The sequence below is a fragment of the Squalius cephalus genome (assembly GCF_949319135.1).
Source record: "Squalius cephalus genome assembly, chromosome: 10".
In the NCBI taxonomy this organism is placed as follows: domain Eukaryota; kingdom Metazoa; phylum Chordata; class Actinopteri; order Cypriniformes; family Leuciscidae; genus Squalius; species Squalius cephalus.
This window is the reverse complement of record NC_137131.1, coordinates 17,740,697-17,766,427: the sequence shown is the minus strand read 5'-3', so window position 1 is coordinate 17,766,427 and position 25,731 is coordinate 17,740,697. Positions and strand designations below refer to the sequence as shown.

Sequence of the window (25,731 nt, the reverse complement as noted above, 5' to 3'; positions counted from 1 at the left end):
GTGAGTTTGCTCCTAGAACTCTGCAAACATTGGGCTCAAAACGGGAACCTATAAAACACCTGGTTGACCCTCCTGCCATAGATCTACAGCAGATCCAAAGGAGCTCACTAAGTTCAGCATGTTGAATGTCAGTGGAAAAATGACTGTTAGGCCAAATATTTTCAACATGGCAACAACTATTTACTATCTTATCTTTCTTTTATTTCCAAACGACTTATTTTTTTGCAATTTGAATGGCAAAAGCTACCAGATGAAAGCTCCTCTTTAAAGTCAACATTTAACAACATTCTGAACAATTTTACTTGGTTGAAAGGAAAGCGGCCGTGTAGACATCAGACGATCAGAGAAAAGAATGTTGTTTCAGTGGCAGACCCACCTTTTTTCTTTGGAATAGTGTGTGCATGATTTCTGCGCTAAGACCACATTTATTAAGAAAAGGACACCCTGATCTTCCCAGCAGTGCCCATGTGGGGTCGTCATTTACTGAGATGCTTTCTGGCAGTATCAGTAATTATTTCTCCAAATGTGACTGCCTCAGACCGAGCCTATAAATTCTTCACCGCTAGGGGGTTTCAGGGAGCTCTGGTCACCACACACATAAATAAACACATACACTTAGACACTTCTTATATCCCTGTTGAAGCACCTGGGGATTTCGTTGACCCCCACACATGTTGCTCATCTGTGGTTGGCCTTTACTGAATTGGGATTAAAAAAAGAAGTCTAGTTTACTTAGAATTCACAAGTTGCTAATTAAATTACACAAGGTCCTTTACTGGTCAGTCCCAAGTAGTGATTCCAAGGGTTGTTTCACTTAATTCATAAATGCCATGTAGTTCCCTGTGCATGTACTTGTTTTTGCCTGTGGTTCATGGAAGATCCATTAGTGATCCATAGAGAGAGCATCACATTTACTAAAGTAGTGGAAAATGAGCACTATATTATGGGTTGTTTCAGCCCTTTGCTCAGCACACCATATCAAATTTTCACTTATGTTGGTAGAGGAGATAATGGTGGACTGGAATGCCACCAAGCCTGAAACCATGGTAAGCTAGTATCAAGTAAAATCATTCTCCATTAAAGATGCCTTACAGCGGCTTCTAAAATAACAGGGCAGAGTATGGTACCATTGAAAGATTCTTGTGCTTTGCCTGGATAGTCGCTTGACTTGAACATGTGCCCAAAGCTAGAAAAGAGAAAGGAGAAAGCTTTCAAGACGAGCTGAAAAACGAGCAGGGAGCTATTACAAAAGGAGTCCATGAATAGAATCGGAATGACTGGCAGTAGTATTCGCATTTGTATGCTTGTCTATTGAACCACCACACTGAATGGGGGTAGGCCCCTTTTACTTTTTGTTCCATGCACTCAACCTATTATTTAATTGTACACGAGTCTACACTACCTCTCTTCATATTTGTTTGAGACTTTGTTTTTGTTTTAGAGTATGTCATAGGTTGTTTGAAGTGTAAAACATACCTATACTGGTAATAATGCAGTCGCAGTGGTTTGAATGTTGAAGTTAAATATTTATCTTCTTTTTGGGGTCATAATAAATTAAGGAAATTGTTTGTGTACCAATATAACAAGATGTTGTTGACCCTGGTCTTACCCAGCTCTGAAGGAATATTGAGCAGAGAAGATTATCTGCTAAAAATATTCCACCTTTTTCTTACTTTTAGTTATTATTGGCGCTTGCCTTAGTTACCTCAAGAGATTTTCAAACCTCTTAAAGGGATAGTTACACGAAAATGAAAATTCTGTCTTCATTTATTCAACAGATTTAATCTTTATTCACATGTCAATTTACATAAATTCCCATAATCAATCGTTGTTTAAATTAACAGTCAATTAATTGATTAATCGTTAACCTTAACCTCTTTAATCCAAAACGGGCGGCACTTATGTTACTTGACAACCACTTGCATAACAAACACGAAATGGGTGTAATTTTAAAGCTTAGAAGCTTGGCTTACACTGAATATAGGGAATATACACTCACCTAAAGGATTATTAGGAACACCATACTAATACTGTGTTTGACCCCCTTTTCGCCTTCAGAACTGCCTTAATTCTACGTGGCATTGATTCAACAAGGTGCTGAAAGCATTCTTTAGAAATGTTGGCCCATATTGATAGGATAGCATCTTGCAGTTGATGGAGTTTACTAATATTTAGTAAACTCCATCAAGTTTGTGGGATGCACATCCAGGGCACGAAGCTCCCGTTCCACCACATCCCAAAGATGCTCTATTGGGTTGAGATCTGGTGACTGTGGGGGCCATTTTAGTACAGTGAACTCATTGTCATGTTCAAGAAACCAATTTGAAATGATTCGAGCTTTGTGACATGGTGCATTATCCTGCTGGAAGTAGCCATCAGAGGATGGGTACATGGTGGTCATAAAGGGATGGACATGGTCAGAAACAATGCTCAGGTAGGCCGTGGCATTTAAACGATGTCCAATTGGCACTAAGGGGCCTAAAGTGTGCCAAGAAAACATCCCCCACACCATTACACCACCACCAGCAGCCTGCACAGTGGCAACAAGGCATGATGGATCCATGTTCTCATTCTGTTTACGCCAAATTCTGACTCTACCATCTGAATGTCTCAACAGAAATTGAGACTCAAACCAGGCAACATTTTTCCAGTCTTCAACTGTCCAATTTTGGTGAGCTCGTGTAAATTGTAGCCTCTTTTTCCTATTTGTAGTGGAGATGAGTGGTACCCGTTGGGGTCTTCTGCTGTTGTAGCCCATCCACCTCAAGGTTGTGCGTGTTGTGGCTTCACAAATGCTTTGCTGCATACCTCGGTTGTAACGAGTGGTTATTTCAGTCAAAGTTGCTCTTCTATCAGCTTGAATCAGTCGGCCCATTCTCCTCTGACCTCTAGCATCAACAAGGCATTTTCGCCCACAGGACTGCCGCATACTGGATGTTTTTCCCTTTTCACACCATTCTTTGTAAACCCTAGAAATGGTTGTGCGTGAAAATTCCAGTAATTGAGCAGATTGTGAAATACTCAGATCGGCCCGTCTGGCACCAACAACCATGCCACGCTCAAAATTGCTTAAATCACCTTTCTTTCCCATTCTGACATTCAGTTTGGAGTTCAGGAGATTGTCTTGACCAGGACCACACCCCTACATGCATTGAAGCAACTGCCATGTGATTGGTTGATTTAGATAATTGCATTAATGAGAAATTGAACAGGTGTTCCTAATAATCTTTTAGGTGAGTGTATACTTAAGTGCTTTTTTGCTGACATAGGCTATTAGAAGTGCTCTTTTTTTCATAGCGTGAAAAAAAAAAAACTGCTTTACATGAAAATGTGATCTTTAATACCGTCTTACATAACATAGACTTGTCATATATCATTGATAAGGTCTCAACTAGCAGAATACAAATAGCATATTGTTTAGTTAGAGACCAAACTATGTGAAGTATTATGAAAAAGTGCTGCCGACGCACGTGTAAACGGTATACACATGATGCTTTTGCACCACGTTTTGGTTTGTAACTTTGTAAAATATTAGTAAACTATAGTTGATTGCACATCCTTATTTAGAGCAGGTGGTCTGGAATGAGCCCAAACACAACAAAACTAAAGACATTGCGTATATCACAGAGTGACATGAAATGCTGCTTGGCTAAAGCTGTAGGACTTCCGGGATCCGTTCGTGCTGCGAACATGACGCAGTGTTTTCCAACATCATTTGAAAGTTCAACCAATGGAAACTGGATCTCGTGTGCAGTGGGTGGGTATAGTGGGTAGGGACGATGTGTAGAGACCAATCAGAAACTGTTTTACAGGTGGAGCGTGCTTGGATTGGTTTGAACGAGATTGACGGGTCTTGATTTACCATGCGCCAGAATAGGAGCGCACAGCTGAAACGACGCTGAAATATCATCATTCATCAACCAGGATCTTATTACTTGTTTATTCTATGTACTTTTATTGTGGTATTTACACAAGTAGTTCTTATGTGCAGTAAAATCACTTGTTTTGAGGGCCTTTTGGATGCTTGGTTAATTGTTTTGAAAAGAAATGTCTAGCTTACCTAGACAAGACTTTAATACATTTAAAACAATGGTTCTCAACCTTTTTTACTCCAAGGCCCCCTCCTGTCTGAATCAATACGACAAGCCCAATACACCCCCCCCCCACAATTGTATTCTAGTGTTATTACTTTTAAACTGTTATTTTTTTAAGCTAAATAAATTCAAGATAGATCAACACTGCAGACATTTTTTACAACTTAAAGTACTTACTCTGCTCAGTTATACAGTAACTTAACTTAAGTCAACCTGCCATACAAAACAATACCACAGGAAAATGCTAAAGGACTGCATAAAGCTACTATATGGATCCATTCAGAATTTTTAAACGCACCTAAATACAAATGACTAATGAAAACATTCTGAATGTGTGGAAACGCCGCGTTGTGAAGTCGATGGGTCAATGTCATCAGTGAACAGTTCCTTTGTCAGAACAAGCAATCATGTCGATCCGTTACAAAACTTTGTGTATTAATTTTGACAACTACGCAAATTCAACAGTGATCATGCAGAAATGCGATGTTATAGCGATCAGTGAGCCGAAAGCAACACATACGCTGTTTGTTTGCGCATGCCTAATGTACATTTCCTATTTTTCACTGTATAATTGTCTTTTTCTTCATTACAATTGTCATCCATCAACACTTTATTAGCGACACTGGCTTTCTTTATCCAACTGAGAGATATAGTTTGCGTTTCCTATGTTCATGAAGCGGTTGGGTGTTTTGAGCCGCTGTTCAGTCTGTATTTCACACAGCACGATGAGAAACGGCTCGGGCTGCTCTGAAACAATCACAGAATACGTACGAGAAAGGTGGTGCTTTCATTTGTTAGTTTTTTTAATTTATCGTATTAATAATAAAATCAAGTATATTCATATATTTACATTAATTTTAAGGTATCTCACAGCCCCCCTGGAGGATCACTGAGACCCCCTAGTGGACCCCCAGTTGAGAACCACTGATTTAGAATGCGTAACTACACCATGCTCACTTAATTTTTTCTTGTGTGTCTGCTGCACGTTTTGCACATGAGCCGCACCATGCGGCCCGCATGCACCTCAAAACTATGTGCTCTAATGATGACCTGGCTTAATTGTCCATTGATACGTTTTAGTAAAATAGATTTTTTTGAAATATAAAGTCTTTTGGTTTGGAACGACATCTTTCACTAACCCTTTTAACTTTTAAACTTTGCAACTTAACCTTGGACATGGACATGGACATGGATGATGCATCCAAATTTGTGTGGCTTGTTGAAGAGAGTTTGCTACTTTACTAAAGGCTGGCCCACATTAAAAGATTTTTTAAAATCTTATCCAATTTTCAAAATGTGAGAGACCTCAAACATGATGATAAAAAAAACAACTAGATTTAACTGTTTTTGTTCCTATGGTGTGTGGAGTGCCACGATGTGACCAAGGGTATGTTTACACAACACAGTTTTCAAATGAAATATGCGTTTTGGCCGTTCATTTACACGACAACGCCGTTTGGGGGGCCTGAAAGTGCAGGATTTTGAGAACAAGTTTTGAAGTGCAAGGTTTTGAAAACTATGCTTTTACCGTTTCCATGTAAACAACAAAAGCGTGAACTTGTGAAAACAGTGATGTCATGCGCATGCGTATTACATGTTCACGAATGCGTATGAAGTGTTGCGGGTTGTTTCTTGACAAAGTGACACTGCGAACTACTGACCTGGCATGCGTAATACAGCTTTTTAAGTTTCACAGATCCATGTGAATGGTGATCGTTTTGACTTACTTACGTACTTTGTCGTCTGTTTTTAGTACATCGTTGTCGTGTAAACATACCCCAAGACAGCTCACCACACACTAACAGATTCCATTCACAAACAACCAGAGTCCCGACTGTGAACATGGGAAATCTCTTGCGATCAAACATGACTTCAGTGTAAACAAACATGGCCGACGACGGCAAGAAGAAATGGCAGTAATAGTGTTTGGTCTGCTTTTTACAGAAAATTCATGGGAAAAAAGATAAAGGCTTGGATGAACTCATGTTATACTTCGGCTCAACTCGCTTTCTGATTTGGTATTTGGTATTGTATTGGTATATTGGCATTTGCCGAGAATCTATTTCTAGAATCTGTGTTAATATGTTCCTCTCCCTTCTTAAGACATTGCTTTGCATGAAAGAACACATTGGTCTATATAATTCAATGTTGATTTGTGAATTCATTTATATGTTTTGTATTTTTGAAGAATAGCGGGTTGGATAAAAATGGATGGACTCAAGTCTTGGTTTCATCTTAAAATAGGCTGTCTGAATGAGCTCTCTTAGTAAAACTATGAAATGACTTTAAAAAAAGTATGAAATTAATTGTATTTTATTTATTATTCTAGTAGAACCTCAGAATATGAACTCCAGCCACTCTTTGAAATTTTTGAAAAGGAGAATGTGTGTGGTAATTGCAGTTGATCCCACACTGGGCTGTGGTCCTCCAGAGGTCAGACCTCTACTTGGAGACGTTTTCTTCCTACGCTTCACCATAGTTTGGGTTATTTTCACCAGCCGTCCAAGTTGTGACACCATTGCCATTTCCGCTGGGCCTGCTGCCGTCTTGTCCCACCCCGTCCAGTTCAGTTTACAACAAACAACGTGTTCACGTCAGCTCTATGAAAGGTAGCCTGGAAGTGCCGCAGTCACATCTGAAAGTGGTTTTCTGTCCATTGCAGCATTGCACCCTGGGTCTGCCTGCCTGCATGCTAGTTTTTTTCATTTACTTTTAGCCCACACCTGTTTGGTATTACACTGATTACCCTCCTGACCATCTGTGCTGAACTCTTACATTCGAGGGACTCCAATATAGCCGCCATGCCTACTTTCTTGATGATAATGAGACTGCAGATCTCCTTATATTGCATGTTCCACCACTCTCTTTAGGTTTGACCCCTCTGCCCTTTTTGGCTTCCGCACCACTGTGTGAACACTGCATCCCATGAACCTTGAATTAGGTGCATACATAGTGTGTGTAATGAGAACTGGCCTGCCGGCTCATGTGTGTGGCGGCATACCTGTTGTAGTTGCATTGTGTTATAGTTGTAACTTTGGTGTTTATATTCTCATATTTCTGTCAGTTTATTTAACTTGTTATTAAAAGGATGATATTGATTTATTGAAAATTACTTTATTTTATTTTTTTCAGCAGGGTGAGCAAGCGACATAACGCCAATACATACTGCCAATCAAAAGTTTAGGGTCAGTAAGATTTTTGAAAAATCTCTTATGGTCACCAAGGCTGCATTTATTTGATCAAAAGTACAGTAAAAAAAAAAAAAAAAAAAAATATTGTATTTTAGAATGTAATTCATTCCTGTTATGGCAAAGCTTAATTTTCAGCAGTCATTACTCCAGTCTTCAGTGTCACATGATCCTTCAGAAATGTGGTGCGAAAATAAAATTTCTTATAAATATTAAAGGGTTAGGCCTACTCTTTTTTTTTTTTTTTTTTTTTTTTTTTTTTTTTTTTTTTCTTTTCTTTAAAAAGGAAAAGTACATACTTTTGTGTGTGTAGCAGAAGAGTAGGCAAGCTTTGGGACAAACTACTTCATCATAATTGCGCCTTTAACTGACAGCTCTGTTTAGTTACGTGCATCCTGTCACCTTTTAAACTGCCCTGTCAATCATCGCCACAGTTAAAATCCTCCACGTTCAATTTAATTTAATTTCCTACTGTATCAGAGAGAAATAATGATGCATTTAAAAGTCAATGGCCAAACGTACCATTACAAAAGTTTACAATGCTGTTGCAGATGAAATATAATGTGGATAACATTCTTTGAAATCTTTGGAATACTCATTTCAACATACTACGATTTGGGACACACTAATTCTAATTTCGAATACTGTTTAGGATGGATAGTATGCAAATTGGGAGGCAGCATAAGATTTTTTTTTTCATAAGATACTTTTTTTCAGGATTCTTGGTGAATAGAAAGTTCAAAAGAACATTTACTAGAAATTGAGAAATTTATTTACTGTAACTTTTCAATTCAGTGCATCCTTGCTAAGTAAAAGTATACATTTCTAAAAAAATAAAAACTGGACACATGACTGTTACTTAAGTGTGACATGCTTAATGTTATTAGGCGCAATAAGCAAAGTACTCGTAAACCTAATATAGGCCTACCTGAAACCCTAAACCCCCTAGTTTAAATTGCACTTTTTATGTAATGCTACAGTAAAACACTGCTGTTCACTTTCAGAAGTTGTAGGGATGCGACATGTGAAACATGTATGCTGGTTATGTCATTTTCAGTTTTTAAATATAATTATTTAATAATAGATTATAATAGATATCGCATATCACATTTTTCTTTAATGTTGCCCTAATCAATACATAACAGAGCCCCTCTCTCCTCCCTTCTCTTCCACTCTCTCTCTGAGCTTGGCTGCTGTTTATGTCCTGTGCACTGAGGGTTTGAGGATGAATCGGACCCCGACTACAGGAGACTCTTTGTTCTACCTGTGCTTACCTCTTCTCCTGGCTTTAACATTTTTGTTGTACCTTTCTGAAGACAGAAATGTGATCTCCAGAGGCCAAGAAATCCAAAACCGCATGTCTATACCTTTGACCGTGGGGAACGACATGGATGTAAATCACTGCCTTTCATTCATTGTATTGTCTGTAACTTCAGTTTTATTCTTTGTGTTGAGAGTTCAAAACAAAAAAAGTCTTGTCTTGAGCCCCAGACGACATTAAAAAAACCTGATGAAGTAATTATATCATAAATCTTACATTTTTAGTATTTTGAAAAGTTATTATACCACCATAGAAAGATATTTTTTTTAGGAGTTATTGACGCATCACTGATTTTTCCAAGCATTAAATCTTGCCTTTTTTTTTTTTTGCACCCCACTTCATGTCTTTTTTGAGATCATCTTTTTTTTCTAAATTGGCAAGCTTGAATATGACTAGCATACAGAGATAGAGCTTTTTCAAACTCTTTTTGAGCAAAATTGACCAACATAATGCTGTATCGAAGTCTCACCCCGTGGGCATGTTTTCTCCCTGGTCTTTGCTTTTTCAGAGAGGAAGCAATTCAACCATGAAAGGGGTTTTGAAGCTACATAAAAAGACATTACAGAGCACTGCCGTGAGGGGGATGCAAAGATTGCGTTTTGCAGCAAGCGGAAACCACTGTTTTTTTTTTTCAAGCCGTATGGTTAACCGCAGCTCTTTTGAAACAAACTTGTTACTTGAGCATAAAGAAAAGAGGTTAAAAATGGTCCCCACAGAGTCACAAATAAACAAGCTTGAAAACAAAGTCTGCACATATGCTATAATAAACTCATTCTCCTAATCATCCTGTAGTGATGCAGCTCTTCAAGGGTTGGAACACTTTATACCACACAGGAAACTGTTTTCAAACAACCTCCTGCTTTCTTTTTGGAAGCTCTGGTCAGACGGTTGAGCACACTTGACCCATGAACTTCAACACCCTCTTCATCCATTGTTTTGTGGGCTATGACTGAGCTAAGGCTTGTTTCTTCTTCAAATTCTTTTCTCAATATATCATAATGCCTGAGATCGAGAGAAGGAATTTAAAATGAGAAATTTCCCCTCTATCCATTCTTTCATTACAATAACTGTTAACTCTTAACTGTTCCTGCTGCATAGTCTCAGCCTCAGATGGTACAGACAGACCACAGTCTGTTCACTGACCACTTGATGCACATTGCATATGAAAATGTATGCAACTTTAGGCAACTACTTCTTGAAAGTAAGGGCACACAGCATTATTTACAAATATATATATATAATTTTTTTATTTTTTTTTATTTTTTGTATTTCATATGCATTATATGCATTCTATTTGCTAGATTTTATTATTTATTGTTATTTGATTTTGTATTTTGAATTGCTGTTGTATAATCTATTTCAGATTAGACGGCAATTTGTGGTTGATTGCTTTACATCAGTCAGATGGCCTCTTCCTGTCTAAGTTGGCGATTCAAGCACCAGACCATATGCCGTTAGTGGACAAAAGTAGGACCAGACAGGTCACATGGTGCAAGACATGGGAACGTTAATTAGTCTCAAGTCTGTGGGTATGTGTCTAGTATAACTCACGCCTCAGTAGTCTCTCACAGCTGGCTGATTTTCTTTTCCTCTGTGCTCAGAGGATTATGTCAGAGTCTGTCTGAACTTTGAGGACTCCTGCATCTTGAGTGTGTCTGTTTTGGGGACCACACACTGTTTTTTCCTCCATAGGTGGGCAACCTCATATCACTGTTGGCCTGCTGTCTGGTAACTCGTGCTATTCTGTAATGCTGCCAGCTGGTGCTGAATGTGTAGAGTACTGGCTGCTGAAAATTCAGGTTTGACATCACTGTCATTTAAAAAAAAAAAAAAAAATTATTATTATAGAAATATTTAACTAGAAACTATTGAGTGCTCACGAGAAACTATTGCTCGCGCACAAGAAACTTTTCTCACTTGTGCACAGGATTTTTTTGCGTACTCGTGCGTTATAATTTCCGGTTTATGTATACTGTCTACAACCTATTTCCTATTGCGTCACTGCAATTTTACTATGAAGTAAACGAGAGTGTGGATTCACATGAATTAATAAAAGATCTATTTGCTCAAAATTTGGCTTTCGTTAGAGCAGTATACTCTAATATCACAGCCTTATATCCTGACCGGTGACGGCCGAGAAACCACGACATGAAGTGGGCTGATGGCGCAATACGGCTGTGTGCATTGTCCTATTTGCCAAGTTCAAGGGTCTATAAAGAGACTGATATAGTAAAAAGTGCTCTCAATTTGGCTTTTGTTAGGGCAGTACATCATATTTCAAGGCCTTATGTCTGCTTTAACCAATTTAACTCTGTGGCGGCCCGAGAAACCAGGCCAAAATGGTTTGATGGCGCAATGGGTGTGCATTGTCCTATATGCAAAATTGAACGGTTCATAAAAAAGGATTGGTACAGTAAAAAGTTACCAAAGTTTGGATTTCGTTAGGGCAGTATATTTATATTGTGCCATATAAAACTTTAATGGCCAATTAAAAATATTGGTACTGTAAAATATACTAAAATTTCATATTTCACAAGATCAAAACACCCTTTATTAAACCACTTTGCCTGATTTAACGCATCCTTACAGGTGCTGGAAAATGTTGATTTTCTTCGTTCAGTTCTAACAGCGCTTATTGTGAGCAGAGCCATAGGCATAAAGGACTTTAAAGGGGAGGCTCACAATTAAAAAAATGCTTGATTTAACCTTTTTACTATAGACAAACTGATCTAATGAAATCCAAAATGTGAGCAGTTTTTATAAGCTCAATGCACATGTGCCATCAGCCCATTTCACAACATGGTTTCATGGCCGCCACAGAGGATGCGTTAAAGCAAACATAAGGCCGTGATATTAGCATGCAAAAAAGTTTTACGTGCACACACGCAAGTCGGAATATTTTGTATTTTTGATCAAATAATTGCACGACTCTTCTTTCAAAAGCAGAACAATAAATCTTACAGGCCACAAACTTTTGCACAATAGTGTATATTGATTTTATGTTGTCTTGGTGTACAGCTAACACATCACAAATTTTAGCAAAATAGATATGTTCTAGAAAGGGTTTGTGTACTCCCATCCCCCTTATGTTTGAGCAGACCCCATGACAGACAGATAGGCTCCAGTCAGCCGTCAGCCAGTCATGATAAGGTTTGCTCCAAGGCATGGCAGGCCGCAGGAGATTCCAGCTGTCAATCAACTTCACACATCCCTGTGTCTCATTCGTGTGCTGGGAATCAACCTCCACTTTAGACCTCGGTTTCATGTTCATCATCATTGCCTCTTTCCGGTCCAGTTGTTAATTGAGGGCTGGATGCAGTATGGGATCGCAGGTGTGCCGGGCTGTCTGGTAGAAATGCTTTTCAGGTCGAGTCTCTCCCTGGAATGTAGCCGGGAAGGAAGCAGTGTTTAGATTACAGTGTCGTTAGAAAATGGAGGCCAGACAGGGGAGAGTAGAGATGTTTTGCTTTGACGATAGAGAGGGGTGAAGTCCTTAAACATAAACATACTGTTTTCCCTTCACTGTATGGTGGAGGGGGTGGCTGAGGATATTGTTCTTGGTATAAACTTGGAAGAAAACCGTTCTATGTAGTTCTAAATGGACAGGCTAGAGAGAAGAGAAATTAACTGTGGTTAAAACTTGGGCGGCAGCCTTGGTAGTTTCATAGATCCCATCAGCTTAATGGGAAGCATTCCAGATTCTCAGCATGAATGCTTGAGCCTGTTATAACTCATATCCTCCTGATTGGAAATTGTAATCATATTTCAGTGGCTGTCATACCTGCACTCAATGATATAATAGATCCAGATCTTGCTTTTTACTGTAAGGAAGTGGAACTATGTCAGACAGTGGTTGGTCACCGCACTAAAAAAATATATTTTATATATTGTTGCCATGGATTCCTCCTGCACCATATACTTGCAGGCGCTGTGGAATACATTAAGCCTAAATGAGCACGTATTATGTTTTGATGGTGAAATGCAGAGTTCATATGAGAGCAGGGTCTGGCAGTATGAAACTATATTTTAATCCTCTCTTGAGGCAGGGTGGTTGTGTGAATGTGAAATGATTTTAACTGTTTAATTTCTGCCAGTCCTGATCAGTTTTATCATCTCTCGCTCTCTCTTTCTCTCTGCAGGTCTTGATGCTGAGTTGTACTATGTGAGGGATGATGTGGTAAATCATTATGCTCTTTCCTTCATCCTGCCTGTGCCCAGTGACACCAACAGCCTACATTTCACATGGCACTCCAGCAGCAAGGTTGGCACTGTTAATATATCATATGCACACTACCATTTAAAAGTTTGGGCCTGGTAATTTAAGGATGCATTAAGTTAATCAAGTGACAGTAAAGACTTTTATATTGTATCAAAAGATTTCTATTTCAAATAAATGCTGTTCTTTTGAACTTTCTATTTATCAAACAATTCTGAAAAAAAAGAAGCACAACTGTTTTCATCTGTGATAATGATTAAAAATGTTTATTGAGCAACAAATCAGCTTAGTGTGACACTGAAGACTGAAGTAATGGCTGCTGACAATTCAGATAAAAATCTGTCATTTTTATCTTTATTACATGCTTTGTGAATGATTTATACTAATATCTTAATTATTTTCCCTGTCTCCTGCACAGGTGGATTACAGGTTGGGGTTTCAAGTGGAAAACACTTCAGCCATGGATCAACCTCAGAGCAACATCTCTGCCCAGGGGGAGGTCCCACGCACTCGTTCAGGTAAGCCAAACATATCCTGTTGTATATTGAAGGGAAAATATACTGTTGATATCTAAAAACATTTTATTTTTCACAACTAAAGAGTAGCTCTACTTCTAGATATGTTTAAAGATCCTCACATAAAAATGACCTGTTAACTATTGGTAGTTCTTGACTGACGTTTACTGATGAAAAGGTCATATGTCAAAACTTAAGAACCCACAGCTTTGTTTTATTAGGTTTTAAATACTATTAATTACAATAAGGCCTTAATTTTAATTTGAATAAACGGCTGTTAATGCATCTGTTCAGACCGACATAAACATTTGTGGCATCGCCAATACAACTGAAGTTTTTGTTCTAATCTCTTTTCCATCACACTGCAAATAAAGCTGACCAGCCTATAAGATTCACACTTTTGGTAACTATGTGGCAGTTGAAAACAGACTATTCTACACCAACAATCAAGTTATTTAGCATTTTCATGCAGCCTGTTCACGCACCCCCTTTAAACCTTTACAAAACCTGCAGCCCAACCAAAGCCCACTCCACCTCTGACTACCAAGTAAAAAAAAAAAAAAAATGTTATGAAAGACTACAAGAGTTTAATTTGGTAATGCCATTGAAACACTGAAAAAATATAACAGTAAGAGAGAATGATAGATCAGAACATAACTTTTAATTTTAATAAACAAAACATTTAATTATTTCAGTGATGCTTTGTATGAACAATATATAATCAGTGGCTGCAGTGAACTCTTTTGACGGCATCTCACAAGCTCAGCTTCTTATACATCTTCTCGCCGGAACACGACAATGGGCGGCGCACTCACAATAGCAGCTTGTGATGGTGAGGAACACTTTGTCGGGCTTGTTCAGTCGGTGCAAAATGTCAATGGACTGAAGAAGAAAGATTGGAATGGGCGTTCGTTGTCTCTTGTAAAGGCAGAGCAACAAACACTATTCACGCACTTGAACGCCGTTGCAACGGTTGTTTTCTGTTCTTTTTCTGCTGATCTCCCGCGCCCCACCTGCAGTACCTGTGCGCCCCCCACACTTTGAGAACCACTGGACTGGACAGACAAATTGCATACGAAAATCGGACCAAATTTTTGTGCCGAACATTGTGTTGGTGTGAGTGGGTCTTTAAAATGTGTTCTCTCGTAGTTTAGTAGGAATTGGGCATACAGTATTGTGCCAACACAAAGGAAGAGCAGCCCTTACTCTTTCAAAAAGTTCAAAATGAGGCCCAGTATTCATTGTTTACAGCTTGCATATTTAATATAATCAAATTTGGGCCTCCAGTAAGTACTTTCTGTGTGTCTCTCTCTCTGTAGTGTTCAGGGTGGACCTCTTCTGCTCTGGAAAGGCTGATGGAGAGGCTGTGCTAACGGTGCAGCTCAACCTGACTACACCAGCCAACAACTTCACAGTGCTCAACTTCAAACGCAGGAAAATGTGTTACCGAAGTAAGATCTTTTCATACACGTTTTCTTTATTATTTCCTCAAAAGAAAGGAAGAAACTTCTAAAGATGTGCTTGTGTATTTTTTTTCCCCACTCTATTTTCTGCTACAAGTATTCTGTGAGTTTTGTGTATTTGGCAGATCGTTGTCTCTGGCAATGTGAAACTTGACACACAAAGTTGATAATAACACAAGCTCTCTGTCATATGCTTTCCAAGTAGAAATAGCCAGTGAATTTATTCCCTGCTTATTTGAAGCACATGAGCCAAATTAGCTGCGGAAAAGAAAGAGTTTGTGTATGCCCCAATTTCCTCTCCCTTGTGGAATAACTGGGTCAGCTTGTATGTAACGCTCGGGAAGATATTGTTTGTCTTACACTTTGTGTGAAAGGAGATAGATTTTATTGCCCTGGCAACAATTTACTAACCAAACATAAATGAATCCAAATTCAACCAGTTCATGTGTTTGGATTCATCTCACGAGACCCATCAACATGATGTCCAGGTCATATTTCCACCCAAAATCGAAAGGAAAAAAAAAATGTAGCTTAAAGGAAAATATTTTTCTCAATTTAAATTTAAAATGTAGAAAAAGGCCATTACAGACCACTACTTTGATATCAGAATAAACATTAATTATTGTATCATAGTATCTTTTTGCCTGATACAAAAAAAAATTGTAAAAAAAGAAAGAAAATCATATTCATGTAATTAGATTTGTCACAAACAAATTTGTGCATGTATAAAACGGTGAACTGGTATTAACATGGCTCTTTGCTGATCCTTCCCCTTCATTGTTTTTACTTTACAGGAATTGAGCAGCCAGAGCCCCCTAAAACTCTGCCGTTCCCAAACACAACCATACAGAGAATAGATCGTGAGTATTTGTGATTCATTATTTGGCATTTTAACTGAAGACCATCTTCACTGTGCTCTTGTAACCTCTCTGCTCTTTTTTTGTGCTTAGCAAGCAGTCCAAATGCTCCCACCACATCCACACGAGTTTTTTACATCAGCGTGTGTGTGTGCTGCATCGTCATCTTCCTAGTAGCCATCATCCTCGCTGTGTTACACCTCCACAGCATGAAGAGAGTGGAAATGGATGACAGGTGTGTGTGTGCATGCATGCATTTTTGTGTTTGATTATTTGGTTAGTTCAGACCACCAAAACTATATGTTTATGTATATATGTTAACTATAGTTTATGGCGAATTTGTTTTTTATAGAGGTTCTGGTCATTTGCGCTCATGATTTCATTTTCTATCTGTTTGTCTGTTCTTCCCTAATTAGAAAAAAATGTGGGTTTGTCTGAAGGAGACAGGAGAAACAAAATCTTATCTCCTACTAATTTCATACAAGAGCGCTGAGTAGTTTAATTGCATTTTTCTGAAATTGAATTAGGCATCAGTACAGAGAGTTGTCTTTTTCAGGATTATATAAGGGTGATAGATTAGATTTTATCTACTGCTATTCACAAGAAGCAGCACAGAGCTCCATTTATCTTCTGAAACATAACATCAGAACCAGGATGTGTTTTTACTGGCATAGGGTTCTTTTTGCTTTACAGCTCAAATAGTAGACCAGAAGAACCCAATGATGATGAGTCGTGACATTAGATCATGATTAGGTTCAATGAGTTTGAGGAGGCAGGTTAAACCTGTAGCATTTAAGGTCTTTCTCCAGGGGCCTCAGTGTTTAACCTTTGGAGCTGGAGTCTAATGGTTTTAATTAGGACAATTACACAGCACTTAGTTTTTAAATGCACTGGGGTCCAGGGCCAGGTAAAACCCAACACACTTTGAGAAAACAGATGATTTCATCATAAAAGAGGCTGTGAAACCATTTAAAACTGAAAGACTGGTCTGTTTCAGTTAGAGAAATTTAGGTTATTACAATAAGTGCAAATATAAGTCAAAATACCTTTAGCCTGTGCTTTTCAATTCCTAAAGTAATTAATGTTTTCTCTACATCTTTCTTTTAGCGTTAGTGACAGTGGGAGCTCTCAGGGTCTCTCTCAGCCCTCCACCCAGACCACCCAGTACCTGAGGGCAGACACCCCCAACAACGCTACACCTGTCACCAGTAAGACTACGACCACACCATGCCCCTTACCCCTGACCTCAGATAAGCGACTCTCTCAAACATCTCAACCATCTGCCGTAACCATCTGCACTGCCCTTCCATGATTTCAAATGTCAGAAAACCCGTCTCTCCCCATAAGAGCAGCTCCAACAGCACCAGGATGCTTTGCTCCCTACGGATTACAGACCAGCATGTTAAATTGTTCTAAATTTCACACCTCTGAATGCATCTTGTCTCGTCCTGTTCACACCAAATGTGCATTCCTTTATAAACTAGAAAATTGGAAACGAATGATCAAGTTAGCTAAACTGGAATCAGAAGGTTGGAATAAATAGGCGTACGCATTCCCATCTCCCCCTCCACACTTTTGTCCTTAAGTTTATTACAGCAGTGACTCCGGCGTTGATTGTTTTTGTGCGATCGAAGTTGTATAAGTTGTTGTTGCGTATGTGTGTGCGACTTTGTAAAATCCCCTCACAAAAGTACTAAAGTCATATGTTGGTCACCTAGTATTTACTCAATTCTACACTGTCATTTGCTAGTGCCATCTCAGTAGCATTTCTTCACACTTAGGCTGTTGTCTTTTTTTTTTCCACCATGAGAGTTAGGGTTTAGGGTTAACACATTTGGAGAGTCACCTCCACCCCCTTTCCAAATTAGGATGCAAATAAGACCAAATCAACAGGAAGTTTCCGCTCTTTTAAAACATAGTAACTGTTTTCATATTAGGTGAGTTTCTCCTTTCCCTTAAATGACCAGATTGGGCTAAAATTAGAGCTTTTTGGGCAGGGCCGAGTAGAGCGGGTTGATGACCTCCCTTAAACTTCCCATTAGGGGAGGTTTGCCAGGTGATCCCATGAGTCTTATATTCACAGTGTTTGGGCACTTAAGTAACAATATAAATGTCAGAATGTCATTGAATTAGAGTAAATATCAAGTAATTAAAGTAAATATCAAACTAAGTTGTTCAAGACCGTTTTTATTTATAACAAACTTCAAATAATTTTATTTTTTAGAACAATATATCAAGTCAAGCTTTTTGCAAAATTCTTTAATTAGGAAACAAATTCAGTTACAGTTATAACTTCAGTTCAATTCAGTGTGAACTGCAGTTAAATACATAACGCTACAATTTACAGAATATGAATTGCTTTTAAGCCCCCAATATATCTATTGTTTGATCATTTAAACCGTACAAAGTTATGTTTGTTATATTTACTTTAAAATATTTAGTTAATGCCACTTGAATTGATGTTTTTTGAATGAAATGACATTCAGACATTTAAGTGTCCAAATTAATGTTTTGGTTAGTGTAGTACAGAATAGAGAATACTCTCCCTCAATGACAACCAGCATTGTAATGTATTTATAAATCAGTGGATAGTTGATGGTGGCGATATCTGCTTCATTTGACAGGCTATTAACACGTATTGTGTGTAGCGCCTCCTAGTGGTCTTACATGCTTGGTGCACTGTTTCATGCTTATACCATGTGTTTTCATGTCTCACTCTTGTTCTTGTGTGTGAAATAGCTCAGGCACCATCTACCTGCTATGAATATCCATCCTTCATATACCTTTCTCCATCTTTCTTTTATTTTTTTCTCTCACTCTGTCCTCTGTCCTCCCTCCACCCCTTCCTTCCTCTATCAGATGCTCAAACTGGCTCTGCACCCATGCTCCAGCTTGCAGGCGCCTCCTTCCCTCACCCTGGTGCCCCCTCGCACGAAACCAAAAGTAAGTTCTGTTGCTGTGTAGCAGGTAGAGAGAGCAACAGGGAATCATGACTAAATCATGTTCACTAACCTTCAAACTTTAACCTGGTTTCTTCTTCCCCATCACCATTGTTTTGCTCTTATTGGTCGTCACGAAGCTTGTTGATTGGTTCATACGGTGTTACACTGGTGCAAAGACATCAGAATCATAGTGCCATAGTCAATTATTACTTAAACGGGTTTATTTATTTATTTTAAATAGGAAATACATATTTATTTAAATGACAAAAAATGTTTGAATGAATTGTTGAAAATGAGTATTGACCGATTTTAAAAGTCAATGTTGAATTCCTTAATGAAATGATTTGCCATTTATTTGTTTGTTTGTTTAGATATATTTTATATTAAAACCAGAATTTTAAGCAGGACTAATCGAAACTTTTTTTCTTTTTTTTTAAAATACCTTAAAGTTTTCATCACAGCCTGTGGCCTGTTGCATTAACTGCTTAGACTAGTCTTACAAGGTAGTCATCTAAAAAAAAAAAAAAAAAAAATTCTTCAAGACTGGTCATAACTTTTTTTAAGTCACTTACATAAAAAGATAGATTGGTCTACTTTTTGAATCCAAAAAGTAAGACCAATTACCCTTTGGTCAGACGAAACAGTCATTGAAAATAATTATTCTTTTAAGAGCGGTCATTCTCATTGACTGTCATTCTTCAGCCAAACAGATAGTCCCACCCCACACTCATTTCCTTTGTTGAGTTGATGGTGGTGTGTAAGATTCTTTGTGATGATCAAACATGATAATGTTTTGATAGTTTACACTTTTTGACATTAACCCACCATTCAAAAGTTAAGGGTCGGTAAGATCTCTTTATTGTTTTTGAAAGAAGTTTCTTATGCTCACCAAGACTACCGTTTTACTGTTTTTTTTTTATTTATTTTTTTATTTTTATTTTTTATCAAACAAATGCAATGTTGTGAAATTGTTACAATTTAAAATAAATGTGCTCTGCTTTTATATATTTTAAAATATAATTTATTGCGGTGATGGCAATGCATTTTTTCTTTTTTCATTTAATTATTATCAATGATAAGAACAGTTGTGCTGCTTAATATTTTCGTGATATATTTATATTATTATTTTACAGATTAGTGTCTGTGTAGTACAGGGAATGTTAGCAGTCTTAAATTAGTTACTTCCAATAACCACTTGGGGGCAGCATCGTGCAGATTTAGTATGAGTGGAGAAATTTAGGGTGCGTCTCAATCAGCTCCCTAGGTCTGTAGTCAGGGCACTGATCAGGGAGTCTGCCATTTTAAGGGCTGTCTCAATCGCTGAATCCTTCCAGGGCACTGAAACGTTTGCTTCCTAAAAAGTCCCACAATGCACCGTGAAAAACAGTGATCGATGCTCACTATGTTCCCTAATGCAAGTTCTGAAGCACGAAAACTTCATATGAGCCAACTCACTACACATAATGACAAGCGATAGATGTTTTTAAAAATACAACCATTATTTTATTATATTTCAGCATAAACATGCATCGCTAGACAGGTAATGAACATAATCTAGCTAACATTTATATTTTATTTACGGCTGAAATGTTTATGTAACAAGCAACATATTCATCATAATGTACTTTAAATAACATTACAAGTAATGTCAGAAAGATATCAGCTCTGCTGTTGTTCATAAATACCATATTGTACAATGAGGATGTTGTCACGTCGCCGGAAATTGTCATTAGTGTCTCAATGTGTAGTGAGCCAGAGTCCTTAACTGTCCTTACCAGTGCCCGAATTCTTGAACACGACATACTGATTCACAAGCTCAGGAGCTAGGGAGCTGTTTGAGAAACACCCTTAGTCTAAATGACCCTGGGAACACTGGCTAGTTGTATTTGTGAAAAGTGAATGTATTTGCTTTTTGTTCTGTATTCATAATCAACTGTATTTATATAATCATTGTAATAATGTTTATAACAAGGCAAAATGAAGTATTGATTATAAACATGGAAATTGCATTATATACTGGTATTTGTGCTCACAGTACATTTTGACATTGTCTGTTAGAGCTGCTTGTGTATTTTAAAGTCCGCTGCATCTAAACATTTAATACAATTGACTCTGTATAACTGCGAGATAAAATCAGTTACACACCGAAACATGTTGTGCAAGAGTGACACTGCAGTGTTTGCCTTTGGCAAAGCTGCGGTTTTACTCCTTTGATGAAGTGTTTAAATGCTTCCAGTTGTTCAAATAATACTGCAAGCCTCTGTTTTGATTTGTCTGTCATTAGACATGCTTTTAATTAGTTCTAATGTGAATTGTTAACACTTATTGTAATGCTGCATGTGTGTGTGTGATTTCAGGTTATCCCTCTCTGCGGATAGAGAAGAATGACTTGAGAAGTGTAACTCTTCTGGAGGCTAAGGCAAAGGTCAAAGACATCGCCATCTCCAGAGAGAGAGTCACACTTCGAGACGTCTTACATGAAGGTAATAATCCCACAGGTCATTCTGCCCCAAGCACGCACATGGAAACCACAGCAAGTTAATAGTGTCCTTTGGAAAGACTCAATTCTTAGAACTTAGAACTCTGTCATTAATGTAAGACGTCTCGAAACACTTCGAGACGTCTTACATGAAGGTAATAATCCCACAGGTCATTCTGCCCCTAGCACGCACATGGAAACCACAGCAAGTTAATAGTGTCCTTTGGAAAGACTCAATTCTTAGAACTTAGAACTCTGTGCCATCGAAATGTTGAGCACCTTGTTCAACTGAAATTGCATCATGGCAAACAAACACGTCATTAGGCCACTCAGTCTGAGGTTAGACACACTTCCCTCTGCAAAATAATTTTGTTGGATCACACAAGAGCTCTGTTCCAGCGGGAAATCTGCACTCAAGCACTAAATTGGAGCCCAAACAGAAAATCTCTCTGCTGGGCCTTTTGCCAGCGCAGCTCGGGCCTGCACAGAAGATGTTGACACAAATGTCATTAGTCTCATAAGCTATAAAACATAGACAAAACTGTATGTCAAGAACCTGCCTTATTTAACTTGCATTCTTGCAAAATTTCCTCTCTATTGCATTCTTCTCCCATCAGTAAATCATGTATGTGTGGCTACAAGCTTGATGAAGCTGATTTATTATTTATAGGGGGTTATTGTGTTGTGTTTTAAGTGCTGGCTTGGCAAAGGAACAGAGTTAATCTTATTAAACCAATGTTATGGGACGTTTGGGAGAAAAGTGAAATTAATCCTTTTTGAAGGGCCATTTGCTTTGTGTGTTTTTAATGACCAGTTCAGTACTTTTATTTGAACGGCCTAAGCACAAATTTCAATTAAATTCGTTCTTTTGCTCATTAAATATTTGCTGCGATTGCTTTATGTAGTTATACCAAGGCCAAAAAAATGAATGCTTGGCCAAAGCATTGCAAACGTGTGGCTTCTTCTACCCCAAAATGAAAATTTGTCACCATTTACCCTCTTGTTTCCCAAATTGAAATCCCTTTTTTTTTTCTGAGGAACTCACATAGTGAATTTTTGAAGAATAATCCTGCCGTTTTCCACATGAAGGTGGATGAGGAATGAGAGCTTTCAAGCTCTAAAATGACAAAATAAGCACCATAAAAGTGATTCAAACGTCTTGTGAAGCCATACAATACCTTTAAATGAGACACTGACCGAAATTAAAGTGATAACTGTTGTTGTCATATTCATATCACAATAATAAAAACACAGCATGTTTTTTATACAACAGAAACAGCAACAATAATATGAACAATAGGCAAAATTAACAAAGCTTGATGTTTTCAAATGGAGAACAAATAAATGACAAGAGACTATCAACTTCATAAATATATACATTAGTTTTGCGCTACAGTTTTAAAGGTTTAGGTGTTGTTTATAAGTCGATAAAGACAACTAGTTCACTGGATTGTTTGGTACTTTGGAAAGTATAATTAAAGTCAAAACAAAGCAAAAAAATAATAACATGCAATATTTTTAATTGCATGTTATTAGTTATTGTTTTTGTCACAATCTACAACAGATTATGAACACCCAATAACATTATTAGTTTTATTTTTATTTCATTTTTTTATTTCAGGGAGTGTGTCTACAGCAAAATACACACGTTTTTAAACATATTTATTGTGCAGTAATGTGTATTTTACTAAAATGGGATCGTAATCACTAGAGGAGATAATAAATTAATTTCCTTAGAGCTGCAAGTATATAGTACAATCTCTTGTTGTGATCATTGACTCTGTTCTGTGAGCTGGATATACTGATTGATAGAAAACATTCATGTGTTTAAAATTGACCACAAAACACGTCTCTAAAACTTTACGTCTTTGGACATTCAGTGCTTAGTTTCTTGGCAAAACTTAAGCAAGCATTAAATGCGTCTTCCTACCAAGAAATCCCCCCATAATGACCATGCTCAGTTCTTTTCCCTCCTACTTAAAGAGACTGAAATCTGTAACGGAAACCCAGCCAGTTGCATAATGTATAATGCAATGTGTACACTTTTTTTTTTTTTTGGAAAGTTAGATGCAATTTTTGTAAGTTCTGCATTGCAGCAAAGAAACTCACCATCCATGAAACACATAGTTTTATACTTCACTATATTCAATTCACTGAATTCACTATAGAAATGTTTAATTACCTTTGTTACTTCGATCCCAAAGTATAACACATCTTAATTCATACCCTACCAGTAAAATGTTTTTCCAGGTTCAAAATACTACCAAGTCGTCTAGCCTGTCAAATTACACAAATGGAAGTACAGAAATTCTGGAGTGATCAAGAAATGAAACGGTGCATTTTCACGTCTATGCTAAAAAAAAAAAAAAATGCTTTGGAATACAGACCTAAGGTTGGTTACTTTTAAAGAAGACTCTCAGCATATTATTGCACTTAAAAATGAAAGTGTAAAAAAGTTATAGAAGTTTAAGATTACTGTAAAGCAAATGTGCTGTACTAAACATTTTTATTTTATACAAAATATATATTTCACAAAATTATTTGTACTCTAAAATTGCTATTAAATCAAAGCTACACTCACCTAAAGGATTATTAGGAACACCATACTAATACTGTGTTTGACCCCCTTTCGCCTTCAGAACTGCCTTAATTCTACGTGGCATTGATTCAACAAGGTGCTGAAAGCATTCTTTAGAAATGTTGGCCCATATTGATAGGATAGCATCTTGCAGTTGATGGAGATTTGTGGGATGCACATCCAGGGCACGAAGCTCCCGTTCCACCACATCCCAAAGATGCTCTATTGGGTTGAGATCTGGTGACTGTGGGGGCCATTTCAGTACAGTGAACTCATTGTCATGTTCAAGAAACCAATTTGAAATGATTCGAGCTTTGTGACATGGTGCATTATCCTGCTGGAAGTAGCCATCAGAGGATGGGTACATGGTGGTCATAAAGGGATGGACATGGTCAGAAACAATGCTCAGGTAGGCCGTGGCATTTAAACGATGCCCAATTGGCACTAAGGGGCCTAAAGTGTGCCAAGAAAACATCCCCCACACCATTACACCACCACCACCAGCCTGCACAGTGGTAACAAGGCATGATGGATCCATGTTCTCATTCTGTTTACGCCAAATTCTGACTCTACCATCTGAATGTCTCAACAGAAATCGAGACCAGGCAACATTTTTCCAGTCTTCAACTGCCCAATTTTGGTGAGCTTGTGCAAATTGTAGCCTCTTTTTCCTATTTGTAGTGGAGATGAGTGGTACCCGATGGGGTCTTCTGCTGTTGTAGCCCATCCGCCTCAAGGTTGTGCGTGTTGTGGCTTCACAAATGCTTTGCTGCATACCTCGGTTGTAACGAGTGTTTATTTCAGTCAAAGTTGCTCTTCTATCAGCTTGAATCAGTCAGCCCATTCTCCTCTGACCTCTAGCATCAACAAGGCATTTTCGCCCACAGGACTGCCGCATACTGGATGTTTTTTCCCTTTTCACACCATTCTTTGTAAACCCTAGAAATGGTTGTGCGTGAAAATCCCAGTAACTGAGCAGATTGTGAAATACTCAGACCGGCCCGTCTGGCACCAACAACCATGCCACGCTCAAAATTGCTTAAATCACCTTTCTTTCCCATTCTGACATTCAGTTTGGAGTTCAGGAGATTGTCTTGACCAGGACCACACCCCTAAATGCATTGAAGCAACTGCCATGTGATTGGTTGATTAGATAATTGCATTAATGAGAAATTGAACAGGTGTTCCTAATAATCCTTTAGGTGAGTGTATATGTCTAACCAAGTTGTGTTCCAATTTTGAAGTCGACATCACAAAACATTTAAGTTCCTATGAGATTTTTGTCAAACGATATGCGTCTTTTTAAGACTAGCAAAGGTATTGATTATAAAATAGTTAATAGATTTTAATTATTTAAATAAATATAAAACATGACACTGCCCACTAGGGGGAGGAGCCCGCTAAAAAGTTGTAAGTACCATTTCCATGGTAAAGCAATGGCCAATTTCAAAACCGTTTTCACAGGATGAATTTTGAGCGTGTAAGCTTTTGAATGATGCCTAATTTATGATGATTTATAAAATATCTGATAAAAAAAGGCAATACAATATGAGCATCAAGCATCTTGCTAGCAGGACACTGAGAGTTAAGGGAGTTAAGCTAATCAAAACTTGTCTGAGCCAATAGCCTCGTGGGCAGCACTTTGACATGTAGTCTGGTTGCACTTCAGGCTACCCAAGTTCGAGACCCGGTTTGGGGGCCTTTTCCGATGCCTTCCCCCTCTCTCCCACTTAATTTCCTGTCAGTTTTCTACTATCCTATAAAGGTAAAAAAACAAAAAAACATCAAAAATAATATAACATGCGTATAATATATATATATATTTTACAATATTTAATATGCGTTTTCAAAAGAAAAATATACAGAAGAATAATTAATATTTGACAAAACAAGTATGGGACTTCTGGTTTTGACAAAAATGCACAATATAGCACCTCACTTACCTTTATGTCTCAAAATGTAGGAACCATTTTCTTTTCCTAAAGCTCTTCTATAATGCATTAATTTGTGGTCCTATGTAAATAAAGGACAACTTAAAGGTAATCACATGCAGGGGTTAAAGCTTCTACGTCAGCAAG

The 25,731-nt window shown here is 37.9% G+C and overlaps 1 protein-coding gene across 2 annotated transcripts in view; it reads left to right on the top strand.

Moving 5' to 3' along the window:
- The window catches only part of ryk (receptor like tyrosine kinase), a 63,862-nt gene that overhangs the window by 18,947 nt on the left and 19,184 nt on the right, over nt 1–25,731 (top strand). The window contains exons 2-9 of one of the 2 annotated variants that reach the window (XM_079883172.1): nt 12,743–12,864; nt 13,238–13,337; nt 14,654–14,785; nt 15,592–15,657; nt 15,748–15,889; nt 16,762–16,862; nt 18,514–18,597; nt 20,954–21,079. In XM_079883172.1, coding sequence (XP_079739298.1) covers nt 12,743–12,864; nt 13,238–13,337; nt 14,654–14,785; nt 15,592–15,657; nt 15,748–15,889; nt 16,762–16,862; nt 18,514–18,597; nt 20,954–21,079 — 873 coding nt within the window. The remainder of the gene's footprint in view (nt 1–12,742; nt 12,865–13,237; nt 13,338–14,653; nt 14,786–15,591; nt 15,658–15,747; nt 15,890–16,761; nt 16,863–18,513; nt 18,598–20,953; nt 21,080–25,731) is intronic. The other variant, XM_079883173.1, reaches the window with a different exon arrangement.